Below are 22,919 nucleotides of genomic sequence, written 5' to 3'. Positions count from 1 at the left end.
GGCTGTAAACAGTCATATTTTACACTGTTGCTTAATGAAGCTGACTGAAAAATACATTGACTCTAGATGTGGAAGGGCTTTTTCATACATGATCTCATTGGAATCTTAAAATAACCTGTTGGGAAATGATTAGGAAATGTTGACTCACAGTAGTTAGGGACCGTGCTCAAATTTAAACTTACATGGCAAAGAGGGCCAAGAGTCAAACCTTCCGCTGTGTTTTGGCTCCACCATGTATCTCCATCTGCCCTGGCACTACTGTTAAAAATTTCAAAGCTGGGATGGGGAACAGGGGAAGTAAAGGCAGAAATTGAGATGGAACAAACTGTTCTCAGAGTGTGTGTGTAAGTGCATGTGTGTGAGCATGAGAATGTGTGTCTGCATGTGTGCAACTGTGTGTGTGAGGAAATGTGCCTTTGAGATGTTATTGATACGTGCTATTTGGTTATTGGAAATTATACCACTTATTAACGAAGTCTAGCAAAAAATATTACTGACATCTCTAGGAGTATTGAAGGGCCTGTCTGCCACTGAAAGGCCATTACTATCTGTGAGGAAAATTAAAGAGAATTTATTAAGTCCAGCTCAGATTTCTACAGATACCGAAAAATATTATTTTCATCAGCTAGAGGGAAATGTATGTGAGGGGAAGAGGAGATCAGTATCAATGACCATCAGTCAAAAATAGATGCTTAATATCCTGTCTTTCTCCAACTCTCTGACCATTTTCTTCCCATGCAAGGAGGGTGAGGCTTTCAACCCATCAGTCAGGGGCAGATATGTGTTCTTTATAAATAGAATTGTGAGAAGCTACAGAAAATACATGAACACAATGGGTTATAGTACTTTGTAAGTGCAGACAGGGCCTAAACAATAATTTTTAGGTTGATAATAGTTTTAAAATAATGGTAAAATGTTTTCTTTGAGGCTTGAGTAAGCCTGTATGTTTGACTAAAAAAATTAATTTCAGTGTAATAAATGTGTATAGCATTTCTTTGCTTTAGGAATGATTATTGCTGCCCTGTTCTTTACATGTTCACAAGGACAGCTGCAAACATTCATTCATTTATTCACTCATGCAAACAACAAGTGCACATCCAGTGTGTGCTAGGCTGGTATGCATAAGGTGTTATACTATCTTAGGAGATCATGGGAAATAAAATATTGTCTCTACTCTACAGGCACTTAGTCTTGGAGAATGTTTAAGTCCATGCCATTATTTCAGAAGGCTCACAAGAGGGAAGCCAGGAGCTATACGAAAGCTGGCTGCATGTCCAAAGGTATCTCCATATGGGGTGTGCATCAGTCTTGTCAAGCCTGGAAATGAGAAACTACCCTAGATAGTTCAAGCAGAGAGGGATTTAATGCATGAAAAATTTTGTGACACTTTTAGAAGGGTTGAGGGAGCAAAAGGCATAGGGTGGTGGCACTCAAAGCCCAGGAAGCTGTGGCTGCCTGTTCTTATGCTGAGCTGCTGCAGGTATCAGGAAAGTCACTGGAGCCTGTAGCCAACCACTATTGAAGCTGGTTGCCTGCAGCTGGAAGCATAATGGCCACTGCCTTCCTGTTGCCTTCTGATCTCTCACTGCCTTGACCTGACCAGCTGACTAAGAAATCTTAATATGTAGTTTGTATCTCTTGACCTGAAGTACAGAGAAGAGTATGGTGGGGGCTGGTGTGGTGAAATCCAACAGCGAAATAACCAGTGGAGAGGGATAGGGTCACTCCTATAGCCACCCAGAGTTTTCTCTCAGTAGTTTAGACACAGAAATTTGATTATTACTACATTGGACTGTGATAAGGCTTTGAAATCTGACCAAAATTAACTGTATGGACTGAAATGGATCCTTTGAAAATTCATATGTTGAAGCTCTAGCCCACAGTGTGACCAGATTTGGCCATCAGGACTTTTAGGAGGTAGCTAAGGTTAAATAAAGTTTAAGAGTGGGGCTCTCATTCAGCAGGACTGGTGTCCTTATAAGAAAAGGAAGATATACCAGAATCATGTGTGTGAAGGAAAAGGCCATGTGAGGACACAGAGAGAAGGCAGCCAGATGCAAACAAAGGAGAGATGCCTCATCATAAACCAATCTTGCAGGCACCTTGATCTTCAACACCCAGCCTCCAGAACTGTGAGAAAATAAGCGTCTATGGTTTAAACCACTTAGTCTGTGGTATTCTGTTATGGCAGTACAAGTTGACTAATGAACTAAGCAAATATCCAATTAAGGAGTATAAAGAGTCAGATGCCAAATTGCAAATTTGTACTAAAAATTTAAATTTCCAAAAGATTTTCTACTTATATTTGTTGGTCAGCACATTCTTCTCTAAGTAAACCTACATGGGAATCAAATAAAATTAGAAGACTGCTTAATGACAGTGTTCTTTGAACATGAGAGTTTGCTGGATGATACAAATGGCCAGTGTAATACCAGAGTGTCATTGGGAGGTGACATGTTCATTTCCTCTCTAGACCAGCAATCCTTGCTGGCTATGTGCGAGTAAATGTGAATGTACCTTTTCCCTGACAGGTGGAATGCATCAGCTTGCTTGACTTCTCCTTTGTGGATCCCTCCCCTTATTGATACATCCTGGTGCCACTTTTTTGGCGGGGAGGGAGGTGTTGCTTTGACCCTTTAGTGTGACTTTACTTTGATCTTTTCCATGATTGTCTTATGGTTGAATACACAAATTTTCAAGTTCTTGGGATGGGAGGTAGTACACACTTAGGCTGAAGTTTGGCCAGGACACACTGCTACATTTATACTGCCTGTTGTCATAGACCATGTCCTTCTGATTGGTCAGTCAGTAGTTGTGCTGTGTCAGTTGCTAAATGTTTTGAATGTCAATCTTTGCCTCTATAATTGGCACCATAAAGTATAAAAAGAAATTGACCAGGTTAAGCTATACAGTCAGCCTTCCACATAGCGAAGTAGGCTATTTGAGAACTGTGAAAAGGATCCATGTTTCCCAGAATGACAGCCTCATTAGCCTATTATAGAGTATAAAATCCAGTCACCAGAGTTGCTCCTTAATGAGTTTCTTCATATTTATCAGAAGGGATAACCAACATATCAAATGTTTAAACCTTACCTGCTATGTGTTAGGCATTGCTCTTTAAATGGACCATCTCATTTATCACCATACCAATCTTACTGTGAAGGTGAAGATCTTACTACTGTCATTTGACAGCTGAATCAACGGAAGTTTAAATAGGTCAAATAATTTGTTTAATGTTTTTAGCTAGTGAGGAGTAAAGTAGAAAATCAAACCTTAAGATTAAACATTGTGTTTAGAACAAACAAGTTCTCTTGGCCTACAAGACCCTGTGTGCATAGTTGTTGCTTATACCCTGGAACTTTTTCCACACATTCTCTTTCCAGCTTGCTTTGTTCCTGAGAAACTGGTCCCCTATACTGGAACACACACAACTTTCCCAGCTCCTTCCCAGCAGAAAGACTGGTCTCCCTGCCTGGCATGCTCTTTACCCTTATTTTATTCACATGGCTGGCTTCCACCATTACCATTCTATTTAAAATATTCTCCCCTTTCACATACTCAACACTGTTACACCACATACTGGGGATTATTTCCTTCAGAGCAGGTACCTATCACCTCTTGGAGTTATTTGCTTGTTTATTTATTTTCTGTATCCTCCCAATAGAATGTCAGTTTCATGAAGACTCTCTTATACATGGCTGTGTCATTAACATCTAAGTACTGGGTCTTCCATAGTAATCACTGAGTAAATACATGCTAACTATCCAAAGATTATCTGTTGTGACTTATCAACCCTGAGGCTCTTTGGATTAAGACTTAGGAGGCATGTTTTTGATGCAGGAGGAAATCTCAGTGGCTGAGTAGTCCCTCTGGTTAGACTCAGGATTACGGAGAGTATTCCTAGCTACCAGTACATCTAGTCGCTGAGATGAGGAGGGGGCTGCAAAATGGGTGGGAATAGCTGAACATGGGAAAGATGAGCCCCCAGAAAAATTTCAGTTTACCAGTAGTTTTGCCTATAGTAATAGTACAGAGCTAATCTAATTCTGGAAAATGCTTCTGAGAGTTTATTTTTAACGATTACTAAAAAGCAGGTATTAAGAACTTACTATATTTAAAGAACTGTTCTAAGTGATGATGGTGATTAATAAGTTAAGTCCCTAAGGACTTGTATGAAACTTGGGAGAAAAAGATGCCAAATGGAGTGACTAGGAAGGTATTGTGAAGGAGATGGGACCTGAGCCAGGCACTGGATCAAGGGGAGGAATAGGCCAGATGGAGGTGAGAGGTATGATCAAAAGCGTGGTCTCAGGAATGTGCCTAGTGTGTTTGGGATTATAAAAGACTAGCTGGCAGGAAGTAGACCTTGAGCATGATGTTGGAAAATGTGGATTTTGTCCTGAATTCAGAATGGACTCCTAGGAGTTTCTGTGTGGATTAGTAATGAATTAAATTAATGTTTCTGAAAAATGAGAGATGGACTGACTCAGATGGAGGAGGGAAGCTATGGCTGGAAAAGGGGCCCATCAGTTTTCTGCAATTGAATAAAATTTGGGCAGACTCTGTCTGGGCCACAGCTGTCTTAACTCTCTTCCTGGTGGAGGAAATCAGGAGAAAGAGGCCGCATGCTGTATGTGGGCTGAAAAGTAGAGTCGGTTGCATCCTCTTCAGAGATGGAGCAGTTGAGGGAGTTGTAAAAAATATTTCTTTTCAGTTTTATTAAAAACCGATTGGTATAGAAGTTCAGCTCTTCTATCTCAGCAGTACATTGGCTATGTGTTTTGTGTAGAGTATGAGCATATCTGTATCTCAAAGTGCCTCTGAATCATCAAAGACATTAAATTATGTCAACTAGTATTTAAGGTTAACTGGTCTGTAATATGATCTGTGTATAATTATAACTTACATACTTGTAGGTTATAATTCACTGCCTTTAAACCATTTTTACATACATCATTTGATTGCTTTTGATTGCAGTTGGGTAACATAAATTTTAGAGAGGTTCAATGACTTGTTCAAGGTCACTTAGCTAATGACAAGGAAAGCCTAGACTCCAACCTATTTTTTTTTACTTTGAGCCTTTTACATCTTGATGAAAACTAAGAGCTAGTGCTTAATACATATGATACATCCTTACTAACCAAAAATACTTAATAATTTTAGAACAACTAATCTTAGTGGAGTACAGGGATTAACTGTATCTCATATGGTAGAATGCAGTGGGTGTTCAAATAATCATTGACAATAATGATGTCTATTTCCACCATTCTTTCTGAATTAACCTGTCCCAAAGGAAATGTATCCAATAGTGTTCCTCCAATATGTTTAAATTAAATATTTTTAAATTAAATATTGACAATATTGTTTGTTTCAGTTTTTCCTCATTGGGTTTTGGGCTCAACAATTCTTGGTTACGGAGCGTGGGTTTGTCAGTTTGCTCTCATGGAATTTGCAGACAGCATCTATGTGCACAATAACAGAATGATTCTGGCTGGTAGAGGACGAGCATGGAGCAAGTGTGGCATGAAATGGACTGTTTGCTTTTTTCCGCAGTCTGCTGATTCAACCTGCAAACCAATTTCCCAATACCATGAGCAAAACCTATAAAAACACAGGGGCCTCTATAAAGATGACTCTGATATTTGCAACCTGGAGAGGTTTTTGGAATTGAGGGAGCTCAGTTCTATACTTATTATTTAGGCCTGGGTATTTTTGGCTTCAGCACTTGTCCCTGGTTATAAAGTTAAACACAAGGGTCTATACACTGTTCACTTGGATAGTGAAAAACATGTTCACTTTTTGCAGTGACCCTGAAAACAGAAGGGGAACTCTTATAAATCACAAAGGAAAATAAATAACTTCACCCATGGAGGGAAAGAGACAGCTTGAGAAAAGGGACTTTGGAAAAAGGCTGTCTCTAGACAGCAGTCTTGTGGTAAGTACTAAATATTCATTTACCACTCTATATGTTTTGGCTTAAAATGCATTATTCTTTGACTGTTATTTCCTGAAGCCTGTGCTTTTCAAACCTCTATTCCAGTTACCCCATTAGCAATATCCCCTGGGATTTTGTTTCATTTATTTTTTACAGAGTCAAAAGCCAGTAAATTATTGGAATGTTTGTATAGTGTCTTAATAGGCAAATGTCATAATCTGTCAACATTAAATATAATTACATTAATTCCAGCCAAAGTAGACTTTAACCTATACAAAAACACTACTGTACAGCTGATGCCAGATGCCAAGCCTATATATAGTTGTTCCATCACCCATTTATCTTAACATTTGAGATAAGTTGAACAAGAACTCAACACAGCTTCAATTATTGAAGAGCAAAGGAACTCTGAGATCTTCCTAGGTATGTAAATTAATTTAATTGTCCACAAGCTTTCCTCTAAATGTTTTAATACTGATGAGCATCATTCTTAACCACTTGGTTGGGTTTACTTTTGTGTATGAGAATCTGGTTAATCCAGACTAAATGGTCCAGGAAATAGACTAAACCATTGACTTTTGAAGGCTGGTCACTCTTTCACAGTCACTGAGCTAAGAGGTGCAGGCACCTCTTTGATTCTATAATTCCTATAAACAGAGCAACAAATCAAATCAAGCAAGTCACTCCTTTCCCTTTTGCTCATGTCCTGAAATAGAAATTAGCTTAGCTCCTTTGTTTGCATGTTTTGTACCCTCAGCACCTGGCCCAGACTCTGGATCAGAGTAGGTGTCCAGTAATATTTTTGTTGGGTTGATTTATCAGTTGCACTTTTCCAGTTCTACTGTTATAGGTCCTACTCTGCCAATGTACAGATTAGATATTTATCCCATAACTTCTGAGGTTTCATATCACAAACTGTTCACTGGTGCAAGTTTCTGGGGATTGAGAAAAGGATTGCATTAAACTTTTTGGTCTAGTTCTTTTCTTGTTAGGGGCAACTTCTATGTCTCTGTGGGCTATGCACTGAGCAGCATTTCTTCGGAGACTAATAACTTTAATAGTACTTTAAGTTCTCTTCCCAATGGGTATCTCTTCTCATCTCTTATGTTTTTCTATTTCCAGATAGAATGTGGTGAAAATTTGTGTGTTTCTGTGTGTGTGTGTGTGTGTGTGTGTTTATATTTATTCCTTTTGCAACTTCTGGGGAGTTAGGATAAAAAGATGATTTCTCAGCCTCTCCTTTGGCAAAGAAAGTGCTTCTTACATATCAGCCTGCCATTGGGGTCTGTCTTATGCCCAGGCAGGGCACAGAAGTGCCCATATAACATGATATGAGCAACACAGGAAAAGTTCTCTTTATCCCCAAATTCCAGTCCCTAAAGTCCTAATTCTGCCTTCCATCCCAGAGAATATGCAAAGACCCTATCAAAGAAAGCATGCTAAGCTAATGTCTTTCAATAATTCATAGTAGCACTCATTAATAAAAGATCTTGGATCACCCCCAAATGTCATCCAGATAAGCAGAGTTTTGTTGAGGGAATTGGTAAACAAAAAGACACAGAATACAAAGTGCTGGAATGCAGGGCTGGGTTGGGGCAAGTAGGGAAGGGGGAAGTGGATTAGTATGAAGGCATTGGGTACCTGAAAATCAGAGAGGAGGAAACAGTGTAACTGAAGTCTTTGCCCACACTTATATTTTATTTAGTGATATATTTGTGAGCATAAATCAAAGCCCGTCATATTACTAGTGCTAGCTGGGAGCCCCAGACCAAGCCTGAGTTCCCATTGACATAAGGCACTGCCCTGAGTCATGTGGGGGCTGTAATATGTGTCTTGATTACAGCATAAAAGAACACTGTGAAACCGAGAGCTTGTTGCTTGGCACCACCTAAGAAACATAATCCTGTTAAATTTCCCTAAATGATGCTTAGGAGACTTTATACACTAGACAAATATCCTTCTTATTTTCTAGAGGCAGTTAAGTGTTACATCTACATGTGCATATTGGGAAAATCCTGAAAAATATATGCTCACCTGTGACTATGTGTCCCAGTATATGGGGGTGGTTACATGCTATTCAATGTTATACTATTAGGCTGGGAGATTATAATTTTTTCCTCTGCTTCAGTATTATGTTTTTTCCTCATATAAGATATTGTTGCTGGGACAATGACAACAACAGTACTCTTTTTTAGTTGGTTCTTTGAGCATGAGATCCATTGAAATCCCCTTGAGTGAAGTTTGTTGTGACTGTGAGGAAGAAATGAAGGAGGGGGTGAGATCAAAGCTGACTGATCTGTAAAGGACTTGAACCTAAGACTTGGCCCTCCTTTTGGCTCCGTGCTAAAATCATACAAATAACTAAGCAAGGAGAACACAAGGGTGGTCTAGAAAAGGGTTTCTAGGAAATATAAGAAAAAAAGTAAGAGACACTCAGCATCATATAACTCACTGTTCATTCCCAAGGCATGCTTACTTTATTTTACTTTGTTCTAGTTTATATTATTTTTTTAAATCATTGACTACTAAATTGGGAATGGTTTATTCAGTCCTCTCACTTTGAAGAAGTAGTTAATAGTCTGCAAAGTTAGATGCTTTCGCTGAGGTTATATAGGATGCCAGGATACAGCCAAGAGTAGAACTGAGTCCTCCTACCTGTCACTTCAGTTCTTTGTCTCTCACTATATGTATATTACCCCTGGAAGAGAAGATGTCTTTTTGGAAACAAACTAGGGGAAAGAGAAACATTAAAGTCTTTTCTTGAAATTCCAGTGCTGTAATCATTATGATCCATATTTTTGAGAGTGAGAATACCTAGAGGTAGTTTCCACTTTCAGATTTTGCAGGAAATAATTCCTCATAATGCACTGCAAGAATAAGGTACTATTAACTTCATTACATTCTTTATTTTACATAATCAAATCATGAAGTGTCTAGTAGAAATATAGCTTTCTCAAAACAGCTTTTAAATTTTTAGGTTGGAGGAATCACAGAATAAATAAACTCATGTTCAGATACTAAAGAAAACTTCTGATTGGGGGTTGTGAGTTTCTCGTTCTTACAATTTTGCTTTCAGGACATGACACGGGAGAGTTTGAGTGAGTGAGTGCGAGTGAGTGTGTGTGTATGTGTGTACACTGGTAACGCTGAAGTATTCTTTGATGTTGATGTTTTTTTTCCCCAACAAATCATCCTTTTTAAGAAGAAAGGGACAGGTAAGTGAAACCAAAATGAAAAATATGTTTCAACGTGGGGGGTAAAGGCCCTGAGAGAAAGACAAGTGACTACCAGTGTGCCTCTGGTATTAGGAGTATGCCCTGAATAGCTGCATATTGATGGCAAGTACAGTCTTCTCTCTGATAACAATAAAAATCACTCCAGAAATCAAGGCCTCTTCTTGATCTAAAGCTGTTCAGCTCACCCCAGGATGCTTTTTGATCAGTAAAAGTCAGCATTACACACTATGCTTTTTTATTTGCAAGAATCATTCCCAGGCTTCATGTACAACTATTTGACATGTGTAGCTATTTAACTGATGAGAAGGTTGGGGAGTGAGTTATCTTTTTTTACCAGCTCACATTTCAATTGAAAACATTCTCTTTTAATCGAAGGAAAAATTACTTTTTGCTTTTAAGCACACATGTGAGTAGCAGTTTCTCTTATGAATGATGTATTCCTTTGTGGTGTTCCCATCCCTTTGTCCCCACCAAAAGAAAGACAAATGTTGGCCATGCTAGACCCTCAGCTATGATAGCTGTGCAGTATTGATAGACTTGTAGGAGCAGGAAAGGCCCCACAAAGGTCCTTCAATTCATCCTTCATCCTCTTGTTGGTTTACATCCAAATCATTAGAGTAATTAGGCTTTCCATAGGCATGCATGAATTAAGCCAATCAACAAGGACTTTTGAAAATCTGCTTTATATTTAAGGTGTTTTAGTAGGTGTGGGATGTGTTGGATAGTTGCCATTTGCCCCTCCAGAACCATGCCATCCTTCTGTACCTGACAGTGCACTCCTGGAGGATGTAGCACATCGATCTTGTCAAAAGGATCTCTGGTTTTCTGGTTGGGTTTGCCTAAGGGAGGACCTAGCAGGATATCAGAATTTGGAAGGTGAAAGAAGTCAAGGTCATTGTTTCCCTGTTCTCTTCCTGCCTGGTCATGGACCGCGGTAACTGGGCTCCTCTGCCTATGATCACAGCTTTTGCTGGGCAACCTCTCACACAACCCTCATTATAGTCATAACCACAGCTCTTGCTGTGTTCTGACACTTCTGTGTCCCCACGCCTCTTCCAGGATTCTTGGTACTAATGACTGTTGGGTGTTGCTAGCCTGTCTCATGTATGTTTGCTTTAGATCTGCCTACAGTTTAATTCCTTTATCAAACTCTCCTCAGTTAGATGTTTTGAGTGGGCCATCTCCTTCCTGCAGGGTACTCCGACTGATATAAGGAGATACTCCTTCTCAAAGTATTTATATTTTATTTGTGGAAGCTGACCTAATATGCAGGCAACATAATGTAATGTGGAGGAGGTAAACGGTGTGATGCTGACAGTGATAAGAGCTGGGAGTATTGTGGGAGATGGTAAGGAGGAACCACGAAGGAGCTGTAGTTATAGCTGTGCTTTGAAGCAATAGAGAGAATTTTCTAGGTAAGAATTAGATGGAAGAGAAGAAAGATGTAACCCAACGATGTTGTCTTATACCCCTGGTGACAACTCTTTTCATCACTGAACTACTTTTTTTTTCCCCTGGGAAACTTCTTTCATATACCAAATTGTGATGGTTAGTTTTATAGGTCAACTTGACTCTGTGGCCTAAGGCATGCCCAGATAGCTGGCAGAATGTTATATCTGGGTGTGCCTGTGAGGGTGTTTCCAGAAGAAAATAGCATTTGCATTCGTAGACTGAGGAATGAAGATGGCCCCTACTTATGCAGGTGGGTATCATCTCATCTGTTGAGGGCCTAAATATAACAGAAAGGGAAAGGATGGGTGAATTTGCTTTCTGCATCAGCTGGCACATCCGTCTTCTCCTGTCCTCACACATTAGTTCTCCTGGTACTTGGGCCTTTGGACTTTGATGGGAACTTGCACCTTGTTCTTAAATGGCCTTTGCATTTGCACTGGAAATATAGCACCCTATTTCCTGGACCTTCACCCCTCAGGCAAATTATGGGATTTCTCAGCCTCATAATCGCATAAGCCAGCCTCAAAGCAGGGATCATCAGTATCCATAAAAGGCCAAAGAATAAATATTTTAGGTTTTGAAGGTCAAATGAGCAGACACAAGTACTCTGCTGTTGTAGTAGTTGTAGTAGGAAAGCAGCCACAGACAATAGATGAATAAATAGGTGTGACTTATATTCCAATAAAACTTACTTTTCAAAGACAAGCAGCATGCTGGATTCTAACAGATACCTGCCCACCATAGAGTAATGAGAAGCTTGAAAGTGCAGGTTCACTTTTTCTGAGTGTTAACTTTCTGAGTAGTGACTTGTGTCTACTTTCAGGATATGCAATACACTCAGGCAGGCAAAGGAACAGGTTTAGGCTGTTAAGCAAAGATGCATGAACCCAACTGGCAAGAGGTAGAGCATCGGGGAATAGTTTAGAAAGCTCAGAACTCACTGAGACTTTTTGTAAACACAAAATAGGGGCATTGTGGGTGTTGCTCAGTGCAGCCAGTGGATTGTGAAAAGTATGAAAAACTCTAAATCTTGCCATGCTTCAGGTATGCTTGTAGCCTCCTTTACTATCTTGGTGCTGCACCTACACCACCCCTCACCACAGAGATGATGTACAGAGCACAAACTACCAGCTTGCTAGAGAACACTTCTAGCTATCAAATCCAAGCTGCCTTTGACCCTTTCTACTATGTAAAGTTAGGTTTACTGAGTGCCTCTGACCATTGGGCAAAGGCCAAGCTGTCCAGTGGATAGCCTGACCTAGGGCACAGGTGGCAAACACAAGACCCAAAGGCCAAATCTGGCCCTCCACCTTGTTTTATCCAGCCCTTTTCTACCTGGTGGCAGTGCCAAGTTCTTGCTTTATTGTTAAGGAGTAGTTACATTTATACAGTTCTAAAGTTACTTTTGGCTCTTTGAAGGCAACCATGAGGCTGATGTGGCCCCCAGTTAAAATGAGTTTGACACCCCTGTTCCAGGGTATCAATATTGTTTAAGATTTCCCAAGTAAGCATTAAGAGAAGGAGGGTCAAGGAATGAGAGGGAGCTTTTCATTCTACAACTGCTTCTTTACCCCTAACAGGGTTATTATCCCAACCATTTCCTGGTATCCTAAGAAGAACAGAAACCATTACCTAGAGCCAGATGTTGGAAGTTTGGCGGTGTTTGAGGATTCAATCAAGGCCCCTTTTGGAAAAAAAAACAAGTGGAGAACACACCAGCTTTAGCCCAGGCTAGCAACTTTCCAAAAGTGGCATGCTGAATCTTTGACTATTCTCCCTTAAAAGTGGGAAGTGGGAAAGTTATAAAAGTGTCATGTTTTCAAATGAATATTTACCTAGTGAATCTGTTCACCAGCATCACTGAGCCCATTGTGGAAGATCAATAACATGCTGGATCCACTCATTTACATGATGGAATACTATACAGCAGAGAGAAATAAAAAGCTCCTACCCTTCGCGTCGGCATGGGTGGAACTGGAGAGCATTATGCTAAGTGAAATAAGCCAGGCAGTGAGGGACAAATACCATATGATCTCACCTTTAACTGGAACATAATCAACAAAAGAAAAAAGCAAACAAAATATAACCAGAGACATTGAAATTAAGAACAATCTGAGAATAACCAGAGGGGAGGGGAGAGTGGAGAATGAGGGAGAAGGGTTTTCAGGAACTATTATAAAGGACACATGGATAAAACCAAGGGGGAGGGTGGGAGCAAGGAAGAGAGGTGGGTTTGGCTGGGGTGCAGGGGAATTGTGGAGAGAAAATGCAGACAACTGTAATTGAACAACAATAAAATAATGGAAAAAAATATGCTGGAGAAATGTCCTATCCAGCTGCCTGCCCTCCAGCAGTAAAGATCCCTGAAGACTGTAGGTAGATTTGGGGTATATGGGCTGGGAGAAGGCAGGGGAGGCTTGGCCAGGTGGGGAAAACCCACAGTACCTGGTTGCTAAGGGTTATTATGGGGCTAAGGGTATATAGGTGGGATGAGATCAGAATCTGACAAGAACAGTGCTGGGAGGGAGCTTGATATTTGAGCAACACTGCTGCTGAGGACAGGGTCTGGATGGAGGGCAGGACAGAGGAGCTGAAGCAGAATATGTCTAAGCTGTGAGAATGTAATATGTCAACAGTGGGGGCTGACAGACTTTAACATCAAAGCCATTTTAGCAAACAGCTCAGCATATTCAGGCAGAGAATCAGGCATTGAGTTGAGGCCCTTATTACTAAGGGAAGAATGCCTTCCTTCCCTTAGTAATAATAGCTGAAATTTATTGAGGTTCACTCTGTAAAATTTATTGAGGCACTCTGCTCAATGCTTTAGATAGAAAATGTCATTTAATACTCATGACAGCCCCTTAAGGTAGGGACTCTATTCCTATTTTACAAATGAGAAATCTGAAGCTTAACAAGTTAATTAACTTCCTCAAGGCTATAGAATTGATGAGTGATAGAGTTGGAATTTCAACTCAGGTCTGGCTTCAGACTATGCTGCCAATGCATAGCTAGCAGTTTGGAGGCAGGAACCATTTCTACTCCAGTAATGGGGAGCTCCTCACATGGGGCTTCCCAATCTTGGAGAGCCCCAGGCTCAGCGGGGCTAGAGGTTTACATGTGTATTAGCACAGCTACCATGGTTTTGCCTAGTAATGAGAGAGGCCAGACCTGATTTCATAAAGTAATTTCAAAGGAGGTGGGAGGGGGAGGTTTTACAAAGAAGAAAGAAGGTATTGGGTTGGCCAAAAAGTTCATATGTTTTTTTCCATAAAATAAATGACATATTTTTTATTTTCACCAATAAATTTATTGCTAAGTTTATGGATATTTTGAGTATATTGGCTATCTCCTGCATAGTGTAACATTGACTGTTCTCAATTAATGTCACAATTTGATTGCTATCAACTTCAACTGGTATACCTAACCGTGGAGCATTGTCCAGTGAGAAATCTCCAGCATGAAACTTTACAAACCACTTTGGACATGTTCGATCCGTCACAGCACAAGTTTTTTTTTAAAAAAAAATTCAATTGCATTTTTACCTTTCCTGAAATAATAAAGCATAATATGCCAAAAATCTTCTGTACTTTTTTCATCTTCAATATTAAGATGGCTACATAAAAATTCACCAATTTTAATTTTTTTTAAATGCAAGCTGATACGACAGCTGTCACAATACAATCTAACAAAGTTGTTTTTGAATGGAGTTAAAGACAACTAAGCACTGCTAGAGCCATCTCATGGAAGAGATCAAACAAACTTTTTGGACAACCCAATACATGCTGGAACTTGGTCTAGGCCTGATATCAGGTCTTGTGTTTTTCTGATTAACCAGGTCTTGAAACCAACTTTAGAGATTCAAGTTTATAATAGTAGCATATATATAGTGTAATGTGTGTAATGTCACATATCTATAATTTTACATTTTTAGCATCATAAGGATTGATTTTAGTGTGTATGCATATAAGGTGGGATTATTGACCAGAATGGGAGTAGAAAAAGGAAGAACTGAGAAAGGATGATGGGGCACATCCAAAGTATAGCTAGATGTCCCCCAGCATGAATATAGTTTATATCTTGAGTGACAGTCCTACCAGATGGCTACACATTCTTTTGGCTGGCCCACTGACTGGTGGAGGTGGGTAAGGGGCCAACATCATCCCCCATGAGGAGATTCTCTCCAACTTGCCATTTGTTTGCTCACTACTTGCAACTGGTGCTGCATCCTCTCACACTGCCCAGAGAAATGTCTGCCTTCATTATGGTGATGGCTTACCCTGAATGACTCTTCCCTTCCCTTCCTATTTCCTCCCTCTCATCACTGAAAACAAGGAAAACTGCCATCATAACCATATTTCCCAGAGTTCTTATTCACCTGCCCTTTCCTGAGCTGCCCTAACACTTCTGGTCTTTGTCACCATGCTTAACACTTTGTCATATACCTGTCTACTCTAGAGCAGAGTTTATCAATCAAGGCACTATTGACACTATGGACCCTATATTTCTTTTTTTTTTTGTAGGGGGACTGTCCTGTATATTGTGGGTTGTTTAGCAGCATCTCTGGCCTCTACCTACCAGATGCTGATAGCACCCTCCCCTACTTGTGACAGCCAAAACTGCCTCCAGACATTGTCAGGTGTTCCCTTGGAAGCAAAATCAGACCTGACTGAACTGAACTGTAAGCCCCTAAAGGACATGAGACAAGTTATACTCACATTTGTGTCCCTGAAGTCTGACATATAGAAACACTCAGTGAAATGAATGGACCAGTGAGTGAGCTTATCAGTGAGTTCATGAGCTCAGTGCATAGTAGCAGGTGATACTGGGTAAGGAGTAAAGGAGAACTATCTGGAGAAGGCACTGAAGGCTAGTTGGGAAGGTTGGAGAGGGTAGGTGACACCCTGCTTTTCAGTTCTGAACAAAGATGATTCTAGTGTGTATAAAGATTTTTGTTTTTCATCAGAAATTGTTAACATGATATCTGGATCTCCTTAAGTCCCAAGGTGCTTGATAGGGCAAATTTATGAAAAAACCCTAAGGGTTTTAAATTCTCTGAAATATATTGTATTAGATTTTATGTGCATATGGGCATTTTCCTAAGGAGTGAGTCTATATGTATAATCAGATTCTCAAACATATCTATGGCCAAAGAATAGTTAGGTGGCTTTACCTGCCTGTAGTCTAGCAATTGTCACCCATAGCACCTGAACACCAGGTGGCTTTCCTTGCCCAGGTCACAGACCAGGATCACAGCAGCACCTGCTACAGTGATGGCTGTTGGCGTGCCTCAGATGTAGCTCTGCACATGCATCGGGTCTCACTGAACCACAATGGAAGTAGTAACATCCTGAAAGCTGTTTGCAAATATTCTTATTGATCGATGTTGAAATAATGTTGCTTCTATAGCAAAAATAAGTACAAATGGGCAGATATTTGCTTGGGATGTTCTGTGTTTTCTTAGGGCTCAGAGATATGCTTGTCATTCTCCAGGTGTCTCACCATTTTTCAACAATGGGACTCATCATATCATACAAGTTGCCATGGCATCTGAGTTTCTTGCATCATCCTCTAACAGTCTAAGATCATCCCGTGGTGGACTCTCTAATGCTTTGTCCATAACAAGAGGCAGAGCTTTCATCGAGTCCTTAGAAGCTGCTCCTCAAACCCTGTAGGCACCTGGGTGTTCTTACTGAGAGGTGCCTGCTTTTCTTTCTAGAGTTCCTAATTGATCAGCACAGGAACTGAGCACTAAAAATGTGTGGTTATATATTCACAAATCATAGTACTATAATACCAGGAGGAACACAGTGGTGCAAACAAGAATGATGGGATTTATAAAAAGGAGGCTGTTCTTCTGGCTGTACTGATCAGGGAGGGCTTCCCCAAGGAGGAGAGCTTTCATATCCTCCTCTAGGAAATTGGTACAGATTTAATCTATGGTGTCCCTGAGTTCCCTGAAGCAGAAATATATTGAGAAAGCCACGGCGTCTTAAAAGAAGAGTGTATGACTCCAAGGTACCTGGCTTATATTTGAGGAATTGCTGAGACTCTAAGAAAGCTCCATAGTAATCCTGAATTAACTGCCTTAACTTTTTTCTTGTTCCTTGTAGCCACCCCTTCCCACTCTTCTGTTAATATTTTCTTTCCTATGCTTCCTGGTACATGACAGAATTCATCGCACAGCTAAATCATTTTGATTTCTCTTTCTTTTCATTCATTTATCAGTGTATGTTATATCAACTGTATATATTAGCTATATTTCAGTAGCCTAACTGCCTCACACTAATTTACCAGCCTGTGTTATATTTCATTATTAGCAATTAATATTTATTAAGTATCCACAGGGTTCATGGCTGTGGATTAGGCAGTATTTTCATTACTTTTGGTCAAATTGCCATGTTTCATTGCCTGGGCTCAGCTTAGCCAGTATTTAGGATGTTTCTGCCAGTTTTCTCTTCATGTGACAGCCCTCATATTCATCCCAACTGCAGTTAATATTTCATGAGTAAATCCATGGGCTATTGTATTAAAATGCTTCACTTAACACTAGATGAAATGCTTCCATTCTGTCCCTTTCATATGCTACTTCTGCACTTCTCTCCTAACACGAGATCACTTGTCTCGGCTGCTCTGTACAAGACCAAACAGTGGTTTCTCCTGGTTTCTTCACATTCCAGGCAGTTTCAGATGTTTCCTCTGCATAAATTTCAGTCCCTTAACTAGGCTTAATGGATCATAATTGTTCATTTCTGAAGATGCCTCTGAGGTTTGTCTGCCTTTTGTCTTTTAGCACCTTTCTGGTTCTTAGTTATAAGCAATTGTCTTCAGCTTGGTAGGTTTCCTGATAGAATTAATTGATTGACTGCTCTCATGCACATAGATGTGCTAAGGATATGAAATCATTTGGTCTGGTAAATTCTGGGCTCCATCTGTCAGAGCCAGCAAAGTAAGCTCAGGGACTGTTGCTCTTTTTGAGAGGAGGGGCTGTTTTCAGAGGCTGCCATCCTTCCACATGGGGAGGCCATGAAGGCTGGCCATAGTCCAGGATGGATGGGTGCAAGGCTGAGCAGGAAGCCCATGAAGGCAGCAACTGTATTTGACCAGGACCTGGCTTGTACTGTCTGTCCTTCCTGCCTCCCTGAGTGCAGTCCCAGCTGGATGGCTGCAGTAGGTACCTGTTTGGAGATCTCCTGAGCTAACTTTGGAACTCCACCAGTAGGTCCCTGAGGCAGACCGTCTGACTTAATTCCTACTTGGTGAAGCATAGCCAGGAGGAAGTGAAGGTAGGAGAGAGCCAGATCTACTGTGGTTAGCATGCCTTGCCTTCTAAGCTGGACCTGAATAACTTGCCATAGTTTTGCCTACAAAAGCTACATCAGTAATATTGTTTCCTTACTCACTGTATCAGTCAAGGTCCTAGAAGGAAACAGATGGCAGACTCAAGAAGGTGATGGAGAAGAGCTTAATAAAGGGCCTCCTACAAAGGCGTGGCAGGATGTAAGGAATTCATCAGGGGAGTAGTGCAGCACCCTGAGGCTACAAACAGTGGGTGGTTGCCAATACTGTGTCTGAGGGCAGGGAGACGAAGTGGCCGCAGAACCACGTGGCATTGAAAAGAGCCACTTGGCAAGAAACGTCCTTAGGTGGAGGGATACAATCAACCAGTGTGGTTCAGTGGAGAGGGAATAAGGGCATAAAATCTCCCACTGTACTCCCCTCCCACTGGGGAGGGGCCCTGCTGGCTCCTCTCACTGGACAAACCCAATAGGAAGCCAGAGGGAAAGGAGCCCAGAGCAGGGAAGAGAAGGTTGGAGAGTGGATATGTATGGGCCAGCAGACTGTACCCAGCCCATTGATTCTATATAATATATACTCTACCTAGACCCTCTCTTCTCACATTTCTAGAATGAGAAGAAAACACTATCCTAAAACAGACTATTTTATTATTTATATATTATTAGAAATGGGTTCCTATGTATTGCTTTGTTTTGACCAGAATGATATGCTGTGACACCTTCACAACTTCCATGTGACCAGTGACATGGTCTTCTCTCAAAGGTCTTGATAAAAATGTGTAGGGAGGACTGTGTGTAGTGTGGTGGCTGGAGTATGCTATGGTGCATTGATCACTATTTCAACTCCAAGTCTGTAGATTTGAACTTGAGGTGAACCCTTTAGCACATCTATGGCCTTCTCTGAATCTCTGTGCCCTCAGTAATGGGGTTGCCATGACAGTGAAATAAAGTACAGTGAAATAAAGATCAGGAAGTTGTTTTAGACACCATAGGACTCAATGTAAAGCAAAGTTAACTGTTCTTATGGCAGTGAAGCAGCTCTACCTTCTAAGGTTCAACTTATCAGAAATATAAGCACCAGTGGCAGCTCTAGGAAGAAACATGTGCTGAGGACTCACTGTGTCCAGCATGCTCCTTTTAAAGGCTTTAGTGGCAATAAATTCCATGGAACCTAGTGGAAAGGACATGGGCTGGAGAATCAGCATGACCTGGATTTGAATCTCAGCATCCCAGTAATGCCTTGCCTATGTGAACATGGCCATGTTACTTTACCTTCTCTGAGACCCTTTGTTCTCATCTCCATGGAGAGGTGATAATGTCTTGCTCCAAGGGCTGCTAGGACAGTTAAGGGAAAGGATTCAATTAGTGCACACAGGATCATGCCTGGCATGCAGTCTCCTGCACTGCACTGAAAATATGTGGAACTGGCTGACGTGGTGACTCCAGATGGCCGTTTTCTTTGTCTGCAGATGGAAGGAGACATTCAGAAAAAAAGGTTTTTTTTTAAGTGTTTGCTTTGCAGATATTCATATATAATGTTTAAAAACTGAATGGCATATCATGATGTTATCAGCCAGAAATGTTCACCAGGTGTTAACTACAGGTTGTATCTGACCAAACCTTTGGATTCCTTTCTCCTTAGTTCAGTTGCTCAGTAGTTGCCTATTAATGAGCTGTACCCCAGACCTTCTTATGTGGAGTGTTATATTTTTCTGGAACTTTTGGCCTACTACTCTCACCCTTGAAGCCCAGCCAATGTCTATTTATAACAGGCAGTTTTATTCCAAAGGCTTCCAGAAGTGCCCAGAGCCTTCCAAGCAAGTGCACAATGACTCCCTGTGCACAGGGCTTGCTGGGTCTCTGCCCCAGGCCCTGTGCCCCTGATAGAATCAGGCTGGAGACTGGGCCGCAGAGCCCTCCTTTGTTTGTCTTATGCCTTCAATTACTTTGAGCTGTGCCAACTTGGAGCAATGGGAGATGAGATTTGGGGAAGGGGCTGGAGATCACTTCCCATGTGACTCCCTCTTTTCTCTTTGATGGGGGAAGACAAACTTGGAGGGGTCGAAGCAGGAAAGATTTTCCACTACATAAAGAGAATGAAAGAGGAAACAGGGTCCCAGTGGCCTCTTGCCAGCCCCCAGGAATGCGCCAACCCTGGGAATTGGCCCCTGGCCAGACTCCTCAGAGGCTGCTGACTTGGGAAAACTGGCCCTCTGGCTGCTGCCAAGAATACAGACAATGGTTTTTTGGGTATTTCACTTTTGAAAGTTAGCCTTTTGTTTTATTATCACCAAAGGTAACATTTATTGGGCACCTACATATGCATGCCAAGAGATAAAACGCATGATTAGAAGTCAGTGTAACTTAAACTGAGCAGAAACACCAGGGTCCTTATATAATATTCACAGCCTGCTTCTAATTAGGGCCTAATCCTTTGCTTGGGTAAGTTGCTACCTTAGATGTGAGCACAAGTGGTGCTGAACTTCTAGAATTAAAATTACTTTATAAGTGCTTAAGTGAGTTGCATTATGTCACATGAAAGTGCTGGCATAAATGGAACTAGCTTATCTAGTTGTCATTTGTTTGAGAAAGGAGTTTGAGAGAATTAAGTGCAGAACTGTTATTTTCGGAGGAAGGGAAGAGACTAAGATTTAGCCATTAGTTCAGGATGGAGTAGGACTGATGTATATATATAGTGAATTCTGGGATGGGTCATATAGTATGAAATGATGACGATGGTGTTATTGAACAGTCAGATGACCTTAAAATATTCTGTATGGTTTTCTTGTTTCCATTTGAATAAATGCTATTGATAAATACTCTAACATTGTAGAGTATTTACTATATTCTTGGTGCTGGGCTTAAATATTTTCTTTATATTAGCTCATTTAATCTTCACAACAACTCTATAAGGAGGTACTATAGTATTACCATAATACAGATAAAGACACTGAGGCTCAGAAATTGAATTATTTGTCCAGAATCACATGACAAGCAAACACTGAGGTCTGTCTTACCACAAAGCTCCAGCTGTTAATACCTGCACTATCCCCACGCATCCTTAGCTCATTTCAGAGTTGAGAGGAGTGTGCCTCTCTGTGCTTTAATCAGCACAGAGTTTCTGGCTTCTGTTTCCACAGAGAAGGGGTTGGCTACTCCCAGGATGCCATTTTCTGTATAGTTCAGTGCCATAGTTTCAGTGGCCATTTTATAGTGGCTCTTCTCAAAGCAATTAGTTCCCCCTCAGCTCAGAGTCCTTTATTCCAATAACAGTCTGGCCTCCCTCACGCACAGAAACCTTCCCTTGCTCTGTGAGGAGAGGTCCTACAGGATTCTGAACAGTCAAAGAATGGGGAAGTCCTCTCTGAAGCAGCACCAGGAAGCAGTGTGGGCCCTCAGCCACTGCAGTTGATGCCTCCATGCCTTGTTTTAAGAAAGTTCTATGTATGACTTCCAGCCAAGACAGAGGCATAGGTGGACTCACCGTACCGCCAAGATTGGAACAACAACAATTTAGAGGCAGAATAACACCCAGAACTGACAGAAAGTTTATCTGAATGGAAGTCAGACAGCCAAGAAGTTGAAATAGACCCATTCATCCAGACCAGTAGGAGGGGCAGAGACAAGCAGCTGGGCATGGGTCACGGTGCAGAGAACAGGGAGAATTGGGTGTACAAGGCAACTGGGAGCGCATAAGGCATCTGGGGCTCACAAGATCGCAGCGGGTGGACCCTGCGCAAGTGGTAGCTGGCAGACCCAGTGAGGTGGCAATTGTAGGAGCAGGGCAGAGCAGTCAACCCAGGATCCCAGGGAAGGGACTGAGGTCTCACGGAAAACAGAGCTACTGCCATTGATCCCTCTTGACCCCACCCTCACATACGTCACAATCTAGCGACTGGGGTGCCCAGCCCTGGTGAACACCTAAGGCTCTGCCCCTCACCATAACAGGAGTGACCAACCAGACCAAAAAAAAAAAAAAAAAAAAGAGAGAGAGAGAGAGAAAGATGGCTCAAACAGAAGAACAAATCAGTGCCCCAGAACTCATCCTACTGAGCAACCAAGAGATAGCTAACCTATCAGATGCACAGTTCAAAACACTGGTAATCAGGATGATCACAGAGTTGGTTGAATTTGGGTGCAAATTAGATGAAAAAACGCAGGTTACCATAAAAGAGATGAAGGAAGATGCATGGAGAACCAACAGTGATATGAAGGAAACTGGGACTCAAAACAATAGAGTGGACCAGAAGGAAGAAACAAACAACCAAACATGAAAGGATGGAGAAATAAGAATTCAAAAAAAAATGAGGAGAAGCTTAGGAACCTCCAGGACATCTTTAAACGTTCCAACATCCGAATTATAGGGGTACCAGAAGGGGAAGAGGTAGAGCAACAGATTGAAAACATATTTGAACAAATAATAAAGGAGGACTTCTCCAGTCTGGCAAAGGAAATAGACTTCCAGGAAGTCCAGGAAGCTCAGAGAGTCCCAAAGAAGTTGGACCCAGGAAGAAACACACCAAGGCATATCACAATTACATTAGCCAAGGTAAAAATGAAGGAGAGAATCCTAGAAGCAGCAAGAGGTAAGGGGACAGTAACCTACAAAGGAGTTCCCATCAGACTGTCAGCTGATCTCTCAAAAGAGACCTTACAGGCAAGAAAGGGCTGGAAAGAAGTATTCCAAGTCATGAAAGGCAAGGACCTATATCCCAGATTACTCTATCCAGCAAAACTTTCATTTAGAATGGAAGGGCAGATAAAGTGCTTCTCAGATAAGGTCAAGTTAAAGGAGTTCAGCATCACCAAGCCCTTACTTTATGAAATGTTAAAGGGACTTATCTAAGAAAAGGAGATAAAGAAAAAATGTATAGTAAAAGGACAGCAAACTCACAATTATTAACAACCACACCTAAAGCAAAACCAAAAGAAACTAAGCAAACAACTAGAACAGAAATGGAGATCACATGGAGGGTTAGCAACAGGGGAGTGGGAGGAGGA

General features: G+C 41.2%; 1 protein-coding gene across 4 annotated transcripts in view; it reads left to right on the top strand.

The window, feature by feature from the left end:
- The window catches only part of NCKAP5 (NCK associated protein 5), a 1,018,052-nt gene that overhangs the window by 144,544 nt on the left and 850,589 nt on the right, over nt 1-22,919 (top strand). For 3 of the 4 annotated variants that reach the window (XM_036025027.1, XM_036025026.1, XM_036025025.1), the window contains one exon: nt 5,806-5,935. In XM_036025027.1, coding sequence (XP_035880920.1) covers nt 5,867-5,935 — 69 coding nt within the window. In that variant the 5' untranslated portion in view covers nt 5,806-5,866. Of the gene's footprint in view, nt 1-1,171; nt 1,281-5,805; nt 5,936-22,919 lie in introns of those variants that run through there. The other variant, XM_036025028.1, reaches the window with a different exon arrangement.

The sequence above is a fragment of the Phyllostomus discolor genome, chromosome 4, assembly GCF_004126475.2.
Source record: "Phyllostomus discolor isolate MPI-MPIP mPhyDis1 chromosome 4, mPhyDis1.pri.v3, whole genome shotgun sequence".
In the NCBI taxonomy this organism is placed as follows: Eukaryota; Metazoa; Chordata; class Mammalia; order Chiroptera; family Phyllostomidae; genus Phyllostomus; species Phyllostomus discolor.
This window is presented reverse-complemented; position numbering and strand designations above follow the sequence as displayed.